This window comes from Limulus polyphemus, unplaced genomic scaffold, assembly GCF_000517525.1.
Source record: "Limulus polyphemus unplaced genomic scaffold, Limulus_polyphemus-2.1.2 Scaffold205, whole genome shotgun sequence".
In the NCBI taxonomy this organism is placed as follows: domain Eukaryota; kingdom Metazoa; phylum Arthropoda; class Merostomata; order Xiphosura; family Limulidae; genus Limulus; species Limulus polyphemus.
The window spans coordinates 339,516-362,211 of NW_013665815.1; the positions used below are offsets into that span (position 1 = coordinate 339,516).

The 22,696-nt window shown below is 34.5% G+C and overlaps 1 protein-coding gene across 1 annotated transcript in view; it reads right to left on the minus strand.

Annotated features, from left to right (window-relative positions):
- The window catches only part of LOC106478373 (microtubule-associated serine/threonine-protein kinase 3-like), a 192,308-nt gene extending 170,106 nt beyond the window's left edge, over positions 1 to 22,202 (minus strand). Inside the window, exon 1 of the mRNA XM_022381966.1 lies at positions 20,199 to 22,202. Within this exon, the coding sequence (XP_022237674.1) occupies positions 20,199 to 21,227 (1,029 nt within the window). The 5' untranslated portion in view covers positions 21,228 to 22,202. The remainder of the gene's footprint in view (positions 1 to 20,198) is intronic.
- Between the last annotated feature and the right edge of the window lie 494 nt (positions 22,203 to 22,696).

The following is a 22,696-nucleotide window of genomic DNA, read 5'->3' on the forward strand; positions in this document are numbered from 1 at the left end:
AACTTTAATATAACAGCAAATGTACAATGTTTCGACAAGGTTTTGTCATCATCAGGTACATTTGCTGTTATATTAAAGTTTTTTTTTTCTTCATTACCCATTCAAGCCGTCTCCAGCCATTATTAGTCTCAAAGTGGGTTCCTCGTCATCGAACATGCAGTATACGTACAAGCAACATGTAATACATATATCATACTGCAAATATATTTATACATTCAGATGCATCTAGATCACAACGAACAAAAAAAAACAATCCAATCGTTTTAGTCCAGTGACTTTATACAGACTTCCAGCTTTATATTCATGTGTGTAATGCACTTGAAAGAAAACGCATGCACCATACAGTCAGATTCGAATTTTGTCTTAACTAAAGAGCCTCCTTTGACGAATAACTAAAGAGCGCCAAGGATTACAGTATAATTTTAACTGTCTTAGGAGTACGTAGTTTGGAAGCAAAATACAACTAATTTATTCTCCAGTTACTAGATAGCTTTCAGAAGATACTACCTGTGACTAAGAAAGGAACTTTTGTTCAATGAACTTTTTTTTGTAGTTGCTGCATTGTATTGGATGTTTTAGACCATATTTAGCTATCTATACTTTACTGGTATTTTAAAAGTGGTTTCAGTATTGTGATTTCTTATATGAAACATTCATTTTAAACCGACTATCTTGTTTGTTTGAAGTTAAACACAAAGCTATACAAGGGCTATCCGTGCTCTGCCCACCACGGATATCAAAACTAGATCTTTAGCGTTGTAAGTCCGCAGACATACCGCTGTGCCACTGGGGGGTACAGCAAATCTGGGCGAATTTGACCATTAAGAGAGAAGTCATTGGATAGGTCGCTTTGTCCTTTTGTTTATATATAGATACGATGGTTAGTTTTAGTGGATCATTTAAAACATTAAATTAGAATAAAAAGTTAACTATGTTAAATTTCTTGTCTATTATTATCTAAAATTTGCATATTATAAAACCAACGTTAATATATATATATTATTATCATTACTTGAAATATAACTGCACGTCTGTATAATCAAAAATCTAGTTCCAACACATATTTAAGAATAATATTAGCATAATTTTCATCTGAAAATAAAGAATAAACAATAATGTTATTCACCCATCTTTAATTGTTACGTGGCATCAGGCTAGTAACTGCAATCGTCTAGCGAGTAATTTCTGTAGGTAAATATTTTTATCTTTAGTGAAAGATTTACAGCTTTATTTTTAGAATATCAAAGTTAATATATCAGCTTTCTACCAACGTTAAATCGTTGTCTTTTGAACAATAGGCGTACTAAACATTCTGAGGCTCCTGAATGAACAGTGACTTATTAAACAAACAGTTTATGGCCAATGTACCAATTTGCTTATCTAGAGTCGTGAGCCTTAAACCTCTTCTACAGCTGCTACTAAAATGTTATTAGACGGCGGAGGTTTAACAGTGGAAACGTGGAATGTAAATTATACTTGTCATAAGAAACTAGTATTAGGCTTAGTACATTTTGAAACATTGCATCCTTTATCTAGTCCTTTACACGTTTTCAAGAATTAGAAGAGTGTATATTAATAGTATTCCAACCACACTATATTTGTCATCTATATACTACTAAAACTCCGAGATTGTTTGTTTGCTTGTCTGTAATTAAATACAGCTAAAACGGCGCACAATATCGCCATATTTGTAATGAAATGAGAATAGAAACAAAATAAAACACGTTTCGTGAAAATCGGGCTACGGGTTGCTGAGTTAGAGCCGTTTTTCGATCACTTTTATGAAAATTTCTAGCATGAGTAATTTTACATCACACTACCGTTCGCGCTCTTTGCGAAACTTCTTCATTCAAATCTATTTCCCTGTCAATGTTCCCATCTTCTTTGAAAAATGAAATGGTCTTTCCTTTTACTCCCGATCAACAATCAAATATCTTTTCTTGAATTATGAATAACACAAATGGATTGAAATATTTAATTAAATTATCTGAAAATAAACCTTCATTTCGGTGCAATATTGAAATTAGCTTGAATTCTCCATAAGCTCTGAATAGTGGGTGACCCAACGGGTCACGGTGGTCTAATATCTATTGCCGACGACGCGTTTCGCTCAATCCAGAGCTCCTCAAGTCTTAAAAGAAGTATAAATGTAACTATTTTGAAAAGACGTGCAAGCCATAATAAATGTTTTATGTTTCATAAATATATCAAGAACTTATGTTTGAAGATACTGTTAATACGTTATGTCAGACAAACCGATGGGGTTCTAAAATATCTCAGTCGATTTCTATGTTTAATTAAATGAATCAATAAAATAGGTTCTTAAAATGCTTGTTTGCTTGTAGTTAAGCACAAAGCTACACAAAGGGCTATATGTGCTCTGTCCACTCGGTTTCTAGCGCTGTCGGTCCGCAGACATACCGCTGTGCCACGTGGGGGGGGGGGGGTCTTAAACATAACATCGTTGCAGAAATTTATTCTTATTTCCGAATAAGTTTCCAAGATATTATGCGCCTAACGAGGAGCTTATCATAATTCATCTTCAAACCTTGTGTTCTTTCAAAACTTGTCGTCTTCTTACACCTTTCACACCCTATGAAGAATATAATTACACTGCTTTTGTAATAGCTATTTTTTAAGAACCAACACCCCCAGTCGCACAGCGGTATGTCTGCGGACTTACAACGTTAGAAACCGAGTTTCGATACCCGTGGTGGGCAGAGCACAGACAGCCCATTGTGTAGCTTTGTGCTTAACTGCAAACACGCTGAACAAGTTGTGTTTAGGCACATAAAATCTATTTTTGAGAGTCTTGTTCGTTTGTTTGATGAATTTTGAGCAACGCTACTAGAGGGCTCTAGCCGTCCGTAATTTAGAAGTAATAGACCAGAGGAAAGACAGCTATTTAAAACCACTCACAGCCAACTCTTGGGCTACTCTAATCCCCACTGCTAAAAGGGCAAGCATGTTCATTGATAGGATTTGAACACACGACCCACAGATTGCAAATAGAACATCGTAAGTATAAGCTACTATTCTTTTCTCTGTAACTCTAAAGTTTCACAGCACGTGTCTATCTCGAGCATTGTAAAAACTGTAAAACTACTTTTGTGATAAAATAGGAAACAAAATAATAGAGATAGCGAAAAAAATGAGAAAGTAACTGAAAGAACTGATAATAGAAAAAACAACACCTTCCAATTCAAACTCATTTAGATAATCTAAAAGTATAGCCTTTCAACGTATTCAAGAAGAGTGAGGTTGTCAACATTTCAAAGTTAGCCTTTGTTGGGGTGCACTGCATCTGTGAGAGTTCTAGGAACAATTTAGAATGTCTTCAGGGAAAAATGCACTCGACTTTTCGATAAAAAGATGTTCTGAAGATCATCCAGAAAATTCTATTTCACAACTGAGATTTTCGTGATTTTTTTTTATATTAGGTGTGAAGAAAGTTTAACATTTTGACAGTTTCATGTACTTGGGTTCTTAGTAGATAAGGTACTACTGATAAAACCGACGAAATCAGACTCGTATAACTATAAAAATATCCCTGTAATTTTAAAACTTTTAAATAAATTGGAACTAATGTATATCTATCATATCACTCTATAATAAAAAATCAAAAGAAAGTTTCTAAAGTACATATTTTTTTTTAAAAAAAAGATTAATAAAACACGACTTACTACTCCAGAAAACATAACTCGGTTTATTTAAGCTTCATCGGGGCAAACAAGACACTTGCTAACTGATTCAGGCTTATACAAAATATCCCCCCCCCCAATGGGGCAGTGGCATGGCTGCGGATTTATACCTTTAAAAACCGTGTTTCGATACCCGTGGTGGGCAGAGTACAGATAACCCTTTGTGTAGCTTTATGCTTAATAACAAACAACTACTACAAAAGATTTTCAATAATTCGAATCTGCCTAATAAGAATTTCACGCAAAGCTACTCGAGAGCTATCTGCGCTAGCCGTTTCTAATTTAGCAACGCTAGACCACAACGCCCACCGCTAACTCTTGGACCACTCTTTTACCGATGAATAGTGTGATTGACCGTCACATTATAACACCCCTACGGCTGAAAGGCCGAGCATGTTCGGTGACGGGAATTCGAACCCACGACCCGCAGATTGTGAATCAAACGTCTCAACCACCAGGCCATGACAGGCCCCAGAATATATAAACATAATTAGTTGCACATTGTGAAATTAAAGGTATGTGCAAAGAGTGCATCAACGCATAAAAATGCAAGCAGACTTACGTTACCAACAATGTACACATTTTTCGTGTACAGTGTAAACATGTTATCAAGTCACATGTCTTCAAGAGAAACCTAGGTTTTTGAAGCCAAGTTTTCTTGATTTTTCATCCTCTTTACTGCCGTTTTAACTAATATTTAAAATAGTTTAGTGAACTTTCGTGTTATTTCAAAAATCACTGATTTTTTTGGTATTTTTTATTTGTTCAAAACTTACTAAATAAACTTAAAAACTAAAACATCAGAACCCTGAAAGAGTCGAGTTTAAAGAGCGTGTGTTAATCTGATCTGCTAGAGTAGTACGAATAGTAGTTTTATCGCATGGATTGAAAGCTCAGCTCTTTGTTCTGCAACTCAATCCAACAGATTTCTCTAAAAATATCTAATGAGACTGATAACTGAAACCTGGCTTTTAGATAAAAGATTCGTTTAGAAAGGCCCGATTGTACTGATCATTATTCTGCTAACCCTAATGATTGATTTCAGTTAAATAATCCAGAATAATCTTCCTCTAATGATAAAAAAGTTTCACATGGACTGTAAAATATTAATGATGAACGACTTTTGTCAGCTTATAACAGGAAATAGTGATTATTATGTACATCTCACGCAACTAAAACTTACTGCATGATAAAAGGTCCGTTTCCGATCTTTGGTTTTCTGTCAATGTGTTTTCTTAGATTCATGTCTTCACCATTGGGCTACAGTATGCTCGCAGGAAATATGTTAAATACGTGATCTTTTTCGAGCATATCTATCTGTATGTTGAAGCAAGAAGTATCAAGAGACGCACGACTTAAAGAATTTTCGAAATAGTACAAACAGAATAATAATAAATGCATCCCTAATCTTCTTACGATATATTCGTTTGTTTCGTTTTAATCAACACAGGATTTTTGTTTCAGTAAAGCTGACAAATCAAGATCTAAACAGACAATTATAATTTGATACAAACAATATTTGTCAAGATTGTATCTACAACACCTCCTGCCACAACTATAAAGCTAATTGAGAAACATCGGTAATCGATTTAGAGCATAAAAAAGGAAAGAAACACATCCTAATTGAGAAGTCTGAGATCTGTCAGATTTATAGAAGGAAGTTATTGCATACCTGTTGTCACGTCTAAGAATTTTAATCTAGTCTCTAAGCCATCAGTAATATAATGTTATGCATGGTTAATAATCACCCTGAGTTTTCAAACGTTGTAGTGTAACAACAGAAGTAAAGCTAATAATGCTGAATAATAGAGGAATGGCTCTTCTAACCTCATTAAAGGGCTCATAAGTGATATTGACGTTAGTGACGATGCCGTTACCATAGAAACGAAGCACCTTGATGCAATGTTACTTAACTGTTGATACTTATAAAACTGTAGCTACTGTATGCGTATACAAGTGTGTATTTGTATGTGTGTGTGTACATACACATATGTTAGTGTTGTTAAAGTATCTTCAAACTTTTGTCGTTGTTTTTCTGTAGTGGCAAGGAATGTTACAAAGGATAAATAAGTTAACACCAGATTCGTACTAACGCATGCTGACGTATTATCGCTAACTGGTCTTTGTGCTCATTTTTTTTAACTTATGTAGTCCGTTATGAGAGTACAGTTCGCCATGTAATAGAGTTAATCATCTACACTCTCGAACACATGGTGATTGTAAAGAAAATTTTGCTGTACAGCGCGTCATATCTGACAAACGGCATGACATAGAAAGGTATAATTGCACAGGGATGTAAGGGTATCATGCGGATGCAAATACCACAGTTGTCACATGTTGCCATCAGGAGCAACACTATAGCCTCATGTCTGATGAATCACAGCAACTGTTTAAATTGTGTTCCTTCAGCGCCAAGAATGCATTGTATCCGTGTGATAATAAAACTACAACACGTATATCATCTGACATGCTGGCATCTTCGAGGTCTGGAATTGCGCGAGACTTCCCACGGCACACGCGTGACTTCAGTACATTCACAACTGGTGTTAGGCCTAATGACCCAGGTGGTCAATCATGAGGATAGTGACGTGAAGTGATTCTGACCTAAAAGCGTTCCCGCAAGACGTGTTTTAACTGGTTTCCAGTATGAAGGGAGGTACCATCTTGAATGAGAACTGCAGCGTTCATCACATTTCGTTGCTGCAGCATGGGTATTACACTGGTTTTGAGCGCTGCAGTCCACGTGCTGATGGTTCTTCCAAAAAAGGAGGTCCAATAACAAAATCATCTACGAAACCAATCACACTGTAACGTTAGCTTCTTGGAGAGGTGTAGAAAATGTTACATGTAGATTTGTTTCCTACCAGATAATGCAGTTTTGCATGTTGAAACTTCCAAAAAATTGACGTGTGCTTCCTCAGTTCCTAAGATATTGGCAAGCCATTGGCCATCGACTTCCAGTCTTGACAAGAACTGCAACCCAAAATCAACACGTCAGCGCTTCAGTGCTTGAACATGATTCAGCTTGTAAGGAAACATTTCCAAACTTGCCCGAAAAGCCTTAAGATAGTTCATTTAAAATGTGGAGGTTGGGAGTCATACAGGTGTAGAAATATAGGGTGATTTATTTCTAACTGTCCTACATTTCAAAATATTAAGGGTGACTGCCTTCCCATAACTGGCTACAGACAGCGAAAGACAGTAGAGGTTGTGACGTGGATCAAAGCACCCAACTCGTAAACCCTAATGTGATCTTCCGCAGGGGCTTCTTAGCTTGACGTTTGCGTTTGGTTCATTTCTTATAGATGAAATATTCCAAACGCTTTAGGGTGCCATGACCACAGACATTTTCAGTTATGAGTTATTAAATAATGACAAGTATTGGTAATGGACAGAGTTTTCTTTTTTAGGTTATAACTTCACAATAAACATCTCGGTTTTGGTTTATATGTATATGCTTTACTTTCGAAAGTTGTGTAGTGCTTCCCTTCTCTGTAAACGCATCATTGCATTTGTATATGAGTTTCCATATCCCCTTGTGCCATTGTATCGTGAGTTTTCAATGTTCTTACATATGTATCGTACCTAAATTAGACAAACCGTATAAGTTTATACTACCGTAAGACTAACACTCGGACCTGACTACATTTTTATACTGCTCATTGAGGCATGGTCACATGACTTTCTAAAATAGCGTCTTACAAAGAAGAAGGTGTCAAAGGTGAGCTGACAATTAGGTCCATTTTTCCTACAAAAAGTAGTAATTTGAACAGAAAATGACGAACGTTTTAAGGAGTATAAAGCATAAAACAAAGTATAATTGGTGTTTGTGTGATTCTTGCAGTAAAGGATTAATATTTATTTGTATATTTTGATAAGTAAATTTGTACCCAGTGTACTGAAAGACAATAAGGTTCAATATTGATATGGGAACTCGCTGGTGCACATGAGATCCACATAAGTCCATTCTAGTTATTTCTCAAATATGAATTCCTTAATAAAAGAATAAATCATAACCACACTTGTTTATTTCTTTTATGAAAACGAAACAGTTTTTAAAAATAGATCCCTCCTCATATTGTTTAACTTCAGCTTATGCTACATAAAGGTTTCAAATACGATAGAACGTTCTGTTTTAAATGTTTATGTTAATGCTTAATCAAAATTACCTTTATATTTATAATCTTCAAGTCGTTCAACTCTCCTTACCCTGATATATAACATACATATATGCATGTGTACGTGAGTGCATCTGGGATAGGTAGGTCTGTGTATGCATGCGAGTATTATGAGTGTGTGTACTTCAACAACCACAGGAAATAAAAGAATAGTGGTGCAGTAAAGCAGATAAAATAACGGTACATGTGCTTCAGTATAGAAAAATAAAACAGGGCACGTGCTTCAGAATGGTAAAGTTAAAAATAATGGCACGTGGTTTAGAAAGGGAAATGCAAAACAAAAAACAATGTACGTGCTTCAGAGAGGGGAAAAAAAAGATCAAACAGGTATGTACTTCAGAACGAGAATAGTACAGTGTGTTCTGATGCAAAATATAACTCTACAGGAGAGAAACAGAATGTAAACAGATTATCAAAACAAAACGCTATTGGTGATGAGTAAAACAGAAGAACCGATTTTTCACTTCCGTCATGATCAGAAACATTTATAAACAGCAAGTAACACCTTGACAAATGTATAACTTCTTACTATAGTATATTATAGTATAGAATCAAACCTTCACTGTAGTAAGTTGTTAGAACAGCTGTAAAGTTGTCTAGACACTAGAACATTTATGTTCAGGAGAATATCATTAAAACAAAAGCTAAAAAAGCATCAAATAGAAACCTGGTTACCAGAAGGTCTCCATTAAAAACCAAATAATCAAGTTTTAGTATAAGTTATAAAGTTCCTAATTATAACTGTCTGTTATTGGTGGGTGGATGAAGTGTATGAATACGGAGATGCGTAACTCAGTATCTTAAAAATATTATTATTAACTGGATTCTTACATCTAGTACTTTTCAAACAAGAAAAAAAAAATCAAATAAGCTTGGATATCAAATGTTGCTGTAATGTTTATTTTTCTTCTTGGTGTCCTGGTTTTAGTATTAATGTCCTAAGCGTAAAACGCTCCTTGATTTAACTTGGATATTGAGATGGCGTTTTGACAATTGTTTGTTGTCGTGCAACAAAAAACAAAGTAATTATATTGTGTCATCATTAACATAGAAAATTAATACACTTTTGATTGAACTATGATTAGAATTCTGCAGTTATTATGATATCGAAAAGGAAATTTAAAAATGTTAATGTAATAATGTCCCTACATTGATACTAATTTCATAGTACGATATAATGTATTCACATATTTAAAAAAATTTTGTTTTTAAGTTGAAAAATTCATTTTGATATGGATTAAATTCAGAAGTTTTGGAAGAACAGTTTCAGATAGATGTTTCAAAGTTGCTATGCAACGATGCTGAACTTAATTCTTTCTCCATTCACATTTTTCTTCCTTTAGTTTGCAAACCAAACTGGTTATTCATTTCTTCCTTTAGTTTGCAAACCAAACTGGTTATTCATTTCTTCCTTTAGTTGTCAAATAAACTGGTTTTTGTCTTTTCCCCTTTAGTTTCCCACAAAACTGCTTTATCTCTTCTCCCTTTAGTTTTCAAACCAAACTCCTTTTTTTCTATCTTTAGTTTTCAAACCAAACTACTTTTTCTTTTCTCCCTTTAGTTTTCAAACCAAACTACTTTTTTCTCCCTTTAGTTTTCAAACCAAACTACTTTTTCTTTTCTCCTTTTAGTTTTCAAGCCAAACTACTTTTTTCTTTTCTACTTTTAGTTTTCAAACCAAACTACCTTTTCTTTTCTCCCTTTAGTTTTCAAACCAAACTACTTTTTTCTTTTCTCCCTTTAGTTTTCAAACAATACTGGTTATTATTTTTCCAGTGTATCATAATATTATAGAGTTTTTGTTCACGTTTCTTTCTAACAGTTATGGATTCTGACTAAAGCAAGGTTACGGTACGTAATAATCACGTAGGTGACTCGACTGTTCAACTATCACAAGCAATAAATACTGAGTGTGTTTCCAAGTAAAATGAGAACCATAAATATTAGACGAAGGACAAAAAAAAACACCAAAAAACCAGGAATAGGCTCACATATATATCCTAGAAAGTTTGCTTTTCAGCTGACAATCGTACCATGTAATACAATTTCAAAGTAAAATTTCTATAAAATAGAGTACTGTAATTATAAAATGTGAACATTTCATATAAGAAAGTATCATACCCAGCTGAAAACTATAGTTTTTAGCAGTACCATAAACCCAATTAAACCGATGACGCAGATTACCATTCAACAAAACTTTATATGGCTTTAGGTGGAGAAGACAATTTTGTGTAGCTTTTTAAGTAAACATATCTAAACGCTTTCATTGGAAAATAGACTCTTAGGCAGTTCAGTTTTCTAGTTAAATAATACCAATACGATTTACTCTGTATGTGTGTTGTGAGAGAAGGAGACATTCTGAAATAAGAAATCGTACGTGACACCGAATATCTAAACAGCATTACCAAAAACTTGCACTACAAACACGATTTACCAGCTGAAATGTACTGATTTGCTAAAATCTTATCTTTCTTAAACTATTTTAACAATTTTTCTTTCTGCATGCCCCCTCCCAGTGGTTCAGCGGCAAGTCTGCAATGTAAGCTTACGACGTTAAAAATCAGCAGAACACAGATAGCCCATTGTGCTTAACAACAATAAAATCAAAACTAAATCTTTCTGCGTGACATTATGCTCTATATTAATAATAAATATTAGACGTAAATCAAATTGTTATAATGAAGAGAGAAACACATTCGATGCATGGTTTACCCTTTCATAGTTAAAATGTTATCGTTCAAAAATATAATTCTATTTGTTTCACCTATGTGAAGTAGAATATTTCTTTACTAATGTAAAACACAAGTTTGTGTTAGTGAAACAAAAAGATTCTTTGATGAAGCATCAGAAAAAAGTATATAATAAAGTAAAACAGACACTTTAATGTCGATATATAAAAGTTATTTTAAAAGGTGAAATATTGTGATAATAATAATATAGACAAAAATACATAAGTATATAATACAGAGAACCTTTGAACAGACAACTTTAACCACTGATTCGCCTTCAGTACAGTTTGATCTTTCCAAATGCTGTATCCACATTCAACATTGTCATACAAAGCAAAGGCAATCAGCGTCTTCATCTACTCTTCACCATACAATAGAGATCCTTAGGGATAGGAGACCAGCCAAATTTAAACTTTCGGTAATGAGCTGGTTCATCTGTATGTTATTTTAGTGGTAAAACATAGACCGAGCACACTCATATATTCTTCGAGGGATACACTACGTTAGCTGCCTATGATATTCTTTCTACCTTTGAAATCCTTCGTGCGTCATATCTTACGCTTCCTTTCTTACGCTGTTCATGTATATGAATATTACATTGTTCGTAGTTCATTCTTCTTTATTCAAAATTTGTCGTTCCTGTCTAACAAGTTGTTGACCGTCCCTTTACATTATGATATTGTTATTTTTATTTTCAAGAATTAACTGTGATTTTTCTAGCTTATATGGAATACTATAGAAGAGAGTTGAACTAAGCAATAAATTACACTGTGGTATAGCTTAATCAATGTATTGTTATTTTATAAATCAAAGCTGAATAACTCGACAATTTTACATAGGTTTTCAAGCTGTAGTGATTTATAACTTACTTAATTTTGGACACTGAAAAGGAGTATGAACACAGCTATGCTTATTACGATGAAACTCTTACAAGACACATTACTGCAATACTCTTACTACTGAGAAAAACTATCCGCATACAACATTATTAATATTCTGAGAATAAACTATCGACATTGTTGATATACTGAGAATATAGTATCGATATGAAACATTGTTGATATACTGACATTGCTGTTATGTACTGAGGAGAAACTCGTGTTATGAACATTGCTGATATACTGAGACGAAACATGCAGAATGAAACTACTGTAATATATTGATGAGAAACTATTGTCATCAAACATTGCTGATATACTGAGAATAAACTATCGACATGAAACATTGTTGATATATCTGAGAATAAACTAGCGGCATGACACTACTTTCTCGTCACAATCGCAGATATATATTGAAACGTTATGGGACATTGCTGTAATGTACTGATGAGAAACTATTGTCATCAAACATTGCTGATATACTGAGACGAAACATGCAGAATAAAACTACTGTAATATATTGAGGAGAAACTATTGTCATCAAAGATTATTGATATACTGAGACGAAATATATGAAATTAAACACTGCTGTACTATACTAACGAGAATCTAGTTTAGTGACATAATAGGATGGAACTAGCGGCAGGAATTATTGCTGTAATATATTGAGGAAAAATTACTGTAATCAAACATTGCTGATATACTGAGAGAAAAGTAGCAACATGAAACATTGCTGTAATATATTAACGAGAACCTAGTGTAATCAAAACTTTTTTTGTGGAAATTCTAATAGGAAAATAAGGTTATCAAATGTTGCTGAAAAAATGACGAAAAATTAATATCAACAAGTTTTCTTGAAATAGTAATAAAAATGCAGAGATAAAAGTTCATTGCTGAAGTAATGGTGAAAGATAGTGTCATCAGATGTTGCTTAGGTACTTATTAGAAACAACACCATCTAACATTGATAGAATGCGAATAAAAAACTAGTCAAACAAGCATTACTGGATTGTTGACGATCGCTTATGTTAGTTCAAAGTTCAAGGAACTATCTTTCCCTATGTGTTCTTATTATTTCGATTTTATATAGGAATTTGAAATGTCCAAAGATTTCTCCAACATTCTCATCTTTCCGTGTAGTTAAACAATGAAAGCAACTACAACAAGAAAGACGGAGAGTAGAATAAACAATAAACTCAAACGCTCATTGCAATTTTGATACAATGTTTAGTGATTTATCATTCTTTCTTTGCACAGTACTGCATAAGAAAACGCATAGAGTTCTTTAAAGATCAGTATTTATATAAAGAAAGCACCTTATTGTTGCAGGCTTCTCAAGAAAGACCTTACTTATTTTCCGGATGAAGAGATTTTTTTCCTGTCGTCCTTTGAACTGTAACTACTCATACTCTAATCCTCAGGTAACGTCAGAAAGCCATCAGCAAAAGCATTTGGATAATTCCTTTCGTGTCCACCCAAAACATTTTAAAACAAAAACTCCTGTACTGATTTAGAAAAGAAACAAAACATTGCAAGTATTTCATATAACTTGCTCTATTAAACAGACAGAAGTAATATGTTGATTCATGCATAGTGAAGTCAAGAAGTTAATAGATTGTAGTAAAAACCTTAGGTGTTGTCAGTAGGACGAAACAAAAGCAGAAAAATAACGTCATGATTATAAGTCAATAATTTCATACAACACCTTTTCTTAAAAGTTTAATGTCATCCCCACCAGTTTTCAACACAACTCCTAACAGCGAAACTAAGTCATCATGCTTTTAATAATAATACAAAATACACAAAATAATCTTAGGGGGGGGGTCAACTTAAGATAGCAAATAGGTGACTAATCTTCTAATTTGACACTGTCTAAAGAATAAGAAACTTTTGAGTACATAAAACACAGAAGGAAGAAACACGATTTTTGCGATACATATAAGACGCTTTGATGAACAGTGCTTTGAAAAGTTTCTACTACATGCCTTAAATTCAAGTTGACCCCCCCCCTCCCTCTCTGGAAAACTATGTTAATGTTCAAAAGTATATTTACAGGTGTAGTGTGGGAATACGACTGTACCATCGCACGTGTTTTGGTATAAAATGTAGAAGAAAAGATCTTTGATCTAACAGTCGTATATTTCCAAGTGCATTTGCCCAATATTTCATCCATTTATACACCCAAACTTGGTCAACAATGGTCATGTGGTTTCAAGCTTTCAATGTTACGTTTTGACACTCACACACTTAAAAATGGCGTCGAGGACCTACTTAGAACTACAGAAAGCTTTAATTAGTCTCAAGTATGACTCGTACAGTTTCACACACACTGCTTACGTCACAAAATTCTGCCATAAATTTCTTAAGTGTCCGAATACAAGAAATATATTTTTTTTACAGATATGCTGTACCATAAACGAAATAGTTTGTTTGTTTGTTTGTAATTAAGCACAAAGCTACACAATGGGCTATCTGTGCTCTGCCCACCAAGGGTATCGAAAGCAGGATCCTAGCGTTTTAAGTCCGCAGACATACCGCTGTGCCACTGGGGGGTAAACGCAATAAATAACAAACATGTTTCTTGCAAAGAATTGGAGGATTTGAAACAATTATGAATCCACATCCTCTTTTTTTCTTTACACCAAAAATATCTTCAAACGTAGAAGAAACAAATATTGCTTCTATTTTGTACTCTAGAAACTATGCTTACTTTACTTCGCTATTCGAAATAAACAATCCACTTTTCTGCTTAAACTTAATAGTTCCTGTCAAACGTGAACTTCCTACTTAAGTGAATTGATAATTGATATTTACTTTGGCTGTACACTTGGTGTTTAGCGTCTGACGTCTTAGCCACTATTCCATATTAGGTTTAGCATAATGAATTAAGGGACCATTAATTAAAACTTTTGTTAAACTAACATTTTATTTGTCCACGTGTCTCCGATTGGATACAGTTGCTAATGTATCATAAGGATATTAAAATAATATCATTTTGAAGCTTATATCACCATAAAACACGAAGCAAAAATGTCTACATATTCACCAGTTTCCAGAAATATTTGATATTTCGTAAACCGCTACACTATGTGAATATCAATACATCACTACAGATGTTTAATATATCAATTACTCTTAGAAAATGTAGGAAAGAAGGTGATATTATTACAATTTAATAAATCAAAGAGTATCTGAAAAACTTGACAATTTTGATAAATATCTTTGAACTGGTATATTAAAAAACAACAGTTAAAAGTTCTAACTGGAGAGCTATTACTGTATCATGCTATCATAAAAGTTGTCGTTTTAACTAACACGTAAATTAACAAAAACAAGAGACTCCAGACTAGTTTTACAAAAAGGAATTAATTAAGGATTGCACTTAACTGTTTGAAGACTTATACTTCTGTATCTCACGTGTAGATAACGTGTAATAGTAGCATACGAGAGACACTCAAGATAAATTAGAGCCTACAACTACTATATTATCCCTTTTGACTCAACAAATATCTTTTAAACCGAAAAATTCAGAAGCTGTTCGGTTTCGGTTCCGGTCAGTGACAAGTATCTCCAAGTCTTTCTTCGTCATATGAAATGTATAAAAATTTGTATATGTATTTTATTTTATTTATTTTTTGGTATGTTTCAGTATTTTCTACTTTCAAGATATGCTTATACTTTTAAAATAGAGCCCTAACTGATGGGCTTCCTACTATATTATTTCTTACGTTTCTTGTATTTTTTTCTCGACAAAAGATAATTACAGGGAACTTTTTTTGACAAAGATTAGGAGAAAAAGATAAAATAAGCCAGATTTTGGAGGATCCAAGAGCCTCAAGAAATTCAAAAACATTCTTTGTGCCCAGAGCTAACGGAAAGCAGTGAACAACAAATGATTTTAAACGAAAGGTGAACACATATGCTTCGAGGAATAAATTAATTTAGTTTTAATTAAATACGTATCAGAGGTAAACACATCAGACCTACTATTAGTTTCAAGTAGTTCTACGTTTCTATTAGGATCGGATAAAAATACTTGGCGTTATTATCAGACGTACAAAATGTTCGTAGTTTATAACAGGGGAAACAAAATATGTGAAACATGTGTAATTAATAAACTAAAAAGTTTTCAATATGTATCCTGGGTAAGTTGTGTGACCCTAGTCACAAGTTCAATTCACTCTTAGGAAAACAGTGTTTGACCATAGTAAGAAAAATCAAGTGGTTATAGATATACACCTGGTGCAGAGATTCGTGACTATAGTAACAAATTCATGTGGATATAAATATTCATCTGGGGCTGAGACGCGTTACCATAGTAACAAATTAATGTGGATATAGATATTCACCTGGGGCTGAGACGCGTTACCATAGGTGGATATTTATAACCACTTGATTTTGTTACTATGGTAACGCATCTCAGCCCCAGGTGGATATCTATATCCACTTGATTTTGTTGATCTAAAAAAGATGTGTGATCAAAGTAGAGTTGAGTGATTTAATCGGTTACCTATGAGCAGTGATTATATCGATTAATGTCACGAACATAATTAACTAATCAAAATTAGTTGTTTCGATTATTACTGTTTTCGATTGTTCTAATAATTTCGATTGTTCCGAATATTTAAGTATTTCGAAATATTGTCATTACGTTTGTTTGTTGTTAAGCGCAAAGCTGCTTAATGGGCGTCCTTCTCCAGTGGCTCCACATTATGTCAGAAGGATGATAACTAAAAACTGGGTTTCGATATCCGTAGTGAGCAAAGCACAGATTGTCCACTGTATAGCTTTGTGCTTAGTAACAAACAAACACAACGGGTGTGGGTGATGCTTCGTGATTTGAGTATCTCGGGTTCGATTCCCATCGCCTCTAAATTTCCTCGTCGTCTCTTTGATATTGCAAAGCTACTAAGGCTATCTGTCACTGTCACTAATTTTCAACTGCTAACTAAAGGAAGGCAACTGACTAGTAGCACCCATCGCCAACTCTCTAGCTACTTAAGTATTGAATAAAGTGTAAATTTACTTCTTATTTTTTTTTTTACACAATGTTACGTTTCTAATTTATAAGTGTTTAACCATATTCTTTAATGTTTATAAGCTGGCGCAAATCTGGGGAAGGGGCCAAGGGAGTACGGATCCCCGTCTGCTTTTGCTCTAGAGATTAATAACTGTATTTTTAATGTTTTATAAACAGGCGTGGATCTAGTGGAGAGGAGCGAGAGGTTTAAAACTCCCACCCTACCCCTTCAACCTAATGTTTGCAGAAACTAATAACTGTATCATTTGATGTTATATAAGTAGGCACAAATATAAGGGGGCCGTAAACCCCTCTATGTTTTTACAAAAAAAAAAAAGCGACCAATACTATCAAAGAGAAATATTGAATGTCAGAGATTTATTTTTATTGGTCTATTAATTACTGCAAAAGCTCTTTTTTTTCTTAAGTTTGAAAAGATAAGTCTACAGGAAGTCGGTTACGGTCTCAGTCAATAACTGATTATATCTTAGTGTATATAACAATGTGATCGTCAATTAAACGTTGCCATGGTAAATTTTCACGTCTTGGCCTCTTCCAGACATTCGAACAACGTGTTCTTTAGACTTTAGGGATTTGTCTTCGTTATGTTAATGCTTAGGTCACCTTCAACTCTTATAACATATACTTGTTTCAGAATCGATTTTTTATTGTTCGGAAATTATAACACTCGCGAAAAAGATGTTTTGTTCCCAATCAAAATAAGCGAAAATGTAAGTATTATGACTGTATAAGTAACGACTTCAAATTAAAAACAAGCATCTTGTTGACCAATGTAAAAATATGGATTTAGGTGTAGACTTAATTATTTTTTTTAAATATAATTATACATATTTAATTTCAGTTATAAAATTTCAAATGATTGTCTTTAACAGTTCCTATTTTCATATCAATCACATTACTAGAAATAAAGATAGAAGCTTTGAAACTATTGGATTATCTCGTCATTGAGTTACTCATAATGATTCGTAGGCTTCCTAATTGAATCCCCCCCCAAGTGGCACAGCGGTATGTCTGCGGACTTACAACGCTAGAATCCGGGTTTCGATACCCGTGGTGGGCAGAGCACAAATAGCCCATTGTGTAGCTTTGTGCTTAATTACAAATAAACAAACCTAATTGAATTTATTACTAAAGTTACTAGTAATGTGTAGTTATGAGGTACCAAATGACATATATACAGATATACAGTTAATATTAGCAATTTATCCGCGAAGTAAGAAATGTCCATAAAACTTGTGGGAATTTTTTTCGCAAATATGCAAATGACGACCTTCAAAAGAGGTCTATCACATGAAATTAAGGGTAATTCGAAAATTACTTCAAACAAACAAATCACTATAAAATAAAATGGGAAAATTAGTACTATGTTACAGTAATGTAGTGGTTAAAGCACATACACGTTTATTTATATATTTTTTGCTTGGATGGGTTTTAGGGGCATAATGTACTAATCGATTAATGAGCCAATCGATTAGTAAATACCACTAATCCTACAGGTGTGTGTCATAGTTACGAAATCAAGCGGTTATGAATGGGTATAATTATATGTCTAATGCAGAAAAATACTCGACTTGTTTTTAAGTTTTAAGTGTGGTCGATTAACCTTAGTAAAGCATTCGAATAATCGTAATTTCCGAAAGTATAATCATGAATTTTACAGAGGGTTGTGTTCATTATGCCCAACGATTTTGAATATGCAAACGAATGAGTCACGTGACAATCACAGTTGATATAAAGTCACGATAGAACAGAATGTATCAGAAGTATATTTTGACATTGTTTGGCATTTTAATAGACAGTGTGATGTCAGAATATGGATCGCTTTTGGGAAAGATATATAATAAGCCTTTATCACGCAAAGTATTTATACACTCAGATCCAAGACGGGGATATCCCTCGTATTTAATAATATTGAAAAACAAATGAATAAACTTGAGGCAACAGGACCATCCAGAAAGAGATTTGCAACAAGTCTTACCCCAAGCATGGTAAGCAAAGTACAGCGTCTTGTAACAGGTGACAATCCAGGAACACAAAGGTAAGTAACAAAAGCTGTTCGCGTGCCACAGGCAATAGTATACTACTTAGTCAAGAAGATCTCAGCCTGGAAAAGCGACACCAGTCGCGTGAACACAGGTTACTTCCTTAAACAGCTAGCAAAAGAAAAGGTTATTTATGCTATTCCATACGAAGGCATATGTAAAGTTATCGATTTCTTTGTAATCAGGCTGTTGAAACGAGCGATGGGAAACCGTTCGTACAGTATATGGCTTATGTAAAGCAAGCAGGGAGGTGGAGTGTGTTCTGTACATGACAGACTTACGATAGGTCATTTGAAATAGAACTTCACTGCGAGTTAAGATGCACGGTTTTCAGATAGAGTATGCTTCGACGTGGAAACAAGGGCTGTAACGATGTGGCGAGGCCTAAATCGTTTTAATATAACGTAATCCACCTCTGTAGTACCGAACGTACACTGCTCTGTTTGATGAATTGGATGTTGCGTTCTAGTGATAAACTCAATGTTTTTCAGCATCCTTCTCAATTTATCAACAACTATAAAAACTGACGACCAGATGTGCAAATGTTGCAATATATCTGCAATAATCAAAGTGATTTTAAATGTGAATAAACGTATATTAGCCTATAGAGCAACTAGCATGCAACTGTAAATTCATCTAGCACTTGCCATTCGCGTGTAAATAAAAAATTACTTTTGGTGCTATTCAAATTCATGACAAACTCTTCTTAGGATTGGATTGGATCACCATTAGTTGTGATAGTGACCTAGCTTTGGCTTGTCATACACTCCAAAAGATCTCAACAGTAAGAGCTGAGTTTGAAATTCCCCACACCATTATGTCACTTCCAGCAGCTTACACTAACTGGAAAACAGGAATTAAGTGAAGTGCTTCGTGTGGTTTTCTCCACATTGTTACTTTATAGCTGCCACTGAAAAAGATGAAACGTAAATCGTTAAACCAAATTACTCGCTTCCAATCATTTATTGTTCATAGTTTGAGCTTCAAATACCGCTGAAATGATGCTGAGATAAGAGGGGTTTAAAATATTTTTTGGCTGAATTATGACAGTTTTGTAATTCGCATTATATGGTATAATTGGAAGTAGTTGAATCCTGACCACTGCTGAACGAATCGGTCAATCAGATAGTCTTACATTTGTCGCATCTTACAATCCTGGTCTACAGTATTTTTATCTCAATCAGTTACCAACGATTGGTTGCTACAATTTTCCTTATGACATAGACTTATATGGCTTTCAACTGTAAGTTTTGATAGACTAAGAACATATATGTCTTTGAACAATCAATTAAAGTATAGTTTTTGATAACGACGCGTCTGCTCGACATGAACTCTCTATTATGCCACTATGAATATCAGAAAGATCATTCTACTACCAACTGTCGTAAAGGTTAAGCATGATATGAATACATTTCTCTATTTTTGGGCTTCAAGCTTTACCTGACACGTAATATGATTAGCATACATTAAACATGAAAATTGTGCTTGGAGAGGTCCTAAAAAAAGTGACCAGTCAGTTTGTAATGATAGCAACAAATATACATAGTTTTAAAGTATCTGAGGCAAACCTAACAACGTACACACTAGGCTGTTCAAGTGTATCTGAGGTAACCCAACTAACACACTTACCTGGTTATGAAGGGGTGTTTGAGGTAGAGATGAATGAGTTGTTGGGTCAGAGGGTATATCAAAATCTACACTAACAATCCTCACACGCATCATCAAACCACGTCGCCTCATTATAACAGGCATGTCTTCTTCATACATGGTGGTTTCTTGTGAAGCAGAGGTTTGGTGATAATCGGGATTCGAACAATAATTCTTTTGAGTTTGAAGATCTTCTTGATCGTGTGAGGGTGAGCTATTAATACATGTATATGAATCAATACACTTTGAACTCTTAATATTCACACTGTCTTGTCTACGTGAATCTGCGTTCGTAGAAAAAACAGGTTCAGAACCCAGGGCACTTGACGGTAAAGAAACCGTGTTTCCTGTCTGTCGCTGTCTTCTCTGTGGAAAATTAGAAGTGAGTTCCAAATCCTGTCGAAGAAAGTAACCCCTTGGTGCGTGCATATGTTCTCTTGGTTTCGGCAAAGTGGAACTCGACACACTAGACGTTGCCGTAAAGTTAGAAACCCGATTGTTAGGGTATTCTTGCTGTTTAGATTCCTCTGAATGAAAACTTTCTTTATACTTTTGTTCACCAACAACGTCTTTTAATGAAATTTCGCAGGATTTTTGTTTTTTACTGGAAACAACGGCCACCATACTGTTAATAGGTCTTGTTCCTGACGTTTTACTTGACGGTATATCTTGTTGAACTAAAGAATTGTTTTTTTGACTAGTTGCTACTACGGTTGCTGAAGCTTGCAAACTGTCAATATATCTTGCTTCAGGCATTTTCCAAGGTGCAACATAATGTTGAGAAGACATTTCTGGAATAGTTGTTGCCATGGTTACTATACTGTCAGCGGATTTTGGCCCTGATATTTTCCATGACGATAAATCTTGCCGAGAAGTTGTTTCCGAACTAGCTGTTACCATGGTTAGAGTGGTTATCATGGTGTTGACAGATCCTGTATTCGACGGAAGATCTTCCTGACCTATAGAGGAGCCAGTTGTTCCACCTACACGTAGTTTACGAGAGTCTAACATTATAGTAAAGATGTACAATCTTACGGCTTGTAAAGAAATATCGCAGACTTTTAGAGTATCTTAATAACTTAAAAATTTTCTAATAATCATTGAAAACTGATACATCGTTCTTTCGAATTGACATATCCTTCTTTTCTTGGCAAAACATCAAATACAAACAATAATATTCTGAGCATGGACCAAGACCAGTTTGAAAAATAAAGAAAACCGAGAGGAATTCACAACTTAGTAAAGGAATACTCAGTTGGTTCGTTCCTCAATTCTATTGCTTAAAAAGTTTCTTTCAAGACGCGAACATTTTCGTAAGGAGGTCTCAAACATTATCCTATTTTTCTAATAACAGAACGTGATTGGAAAAATGAGCTGGGGGTTGGAGGGGGTAAATAAATATTGTCTCAATCTATGTAAAGATACAGAATATTCAATACAGGAGTGAAAGCGCATAGTAAACAACAGTTAAGGAAGGGTTCTCTCTCTCTTGTATAGAAAGATATACAGTCTCGCCTAAGCTGCTTCGTTAACAGCCATTCTCCAGCGCTGGTGTTCTGAGCACTAATTCCCAGTACAGTAGAATACCTGCTTACCAGGTGTAGTGAGGCTGGATGTTCCCAACGTCCGCCTCACACTGATGGTGAAGGCTCGTCTGTTTGTACTGAATCAATAGCACACACACGCGCGCGCTACGTCATTCCCTACAGTTCACTTGACATTTAGTAACGGAAGATATTTTTACGTTTCTAATATGAAGGAAGATCGGATCTGGCAGGTAGGTTTTGTTGAAAGGTTTATATTTTCTTACTTTTTAAGACCTATAAGACACTGAACTTCCTTTCACTTGCTGAGACGAAAACAAAAAAGAGCACCTGAAGTATCGTTCAAAACGGTAAATAAAAGGCGAGGTTAATACGAATTGAACATTTTAAACCAAAATACACCAATAAAATTATCAGTCCGTACAGTTCCACGATCTCTTCTTTTATAAAACAGATTACTCATCTATTCTATCCCATCATTTAGCATTTCCTGTCTCCATCATCTGGAAAGCGAAACAGTAATGATGAAGTATAAAATACGTTGTGTTTGTGCCTCTTCTCTCTCGCGCGCACGCACGCGCATGTGCCACAGAATTTCAAGAAGGAACGCTCTAATTAAGTCTGAGTGTCCTTGAGAATTTTGTATAAGTATATACCTACCATTCGATGTGTACATCTGAACAAGTACTTGTTAATGTTACATATCTAAAATGCGCCTTCTAACACACAACTCCCAAAATATAGTTATTCAGACATTTTTTGCTGTACCAGATTCTATTAAACAAGTTACATATATTCTTCTCACATACTGTCAAAACTGCTAACTAACGCTTCATATATTTCATAGACCTTACCCCCCAAAAGAACAATATTAATGTACATATCCTTCCAAGTCGTTGGATAAGATAAGAGCTTTTTTCACGTTGATACTAAAAT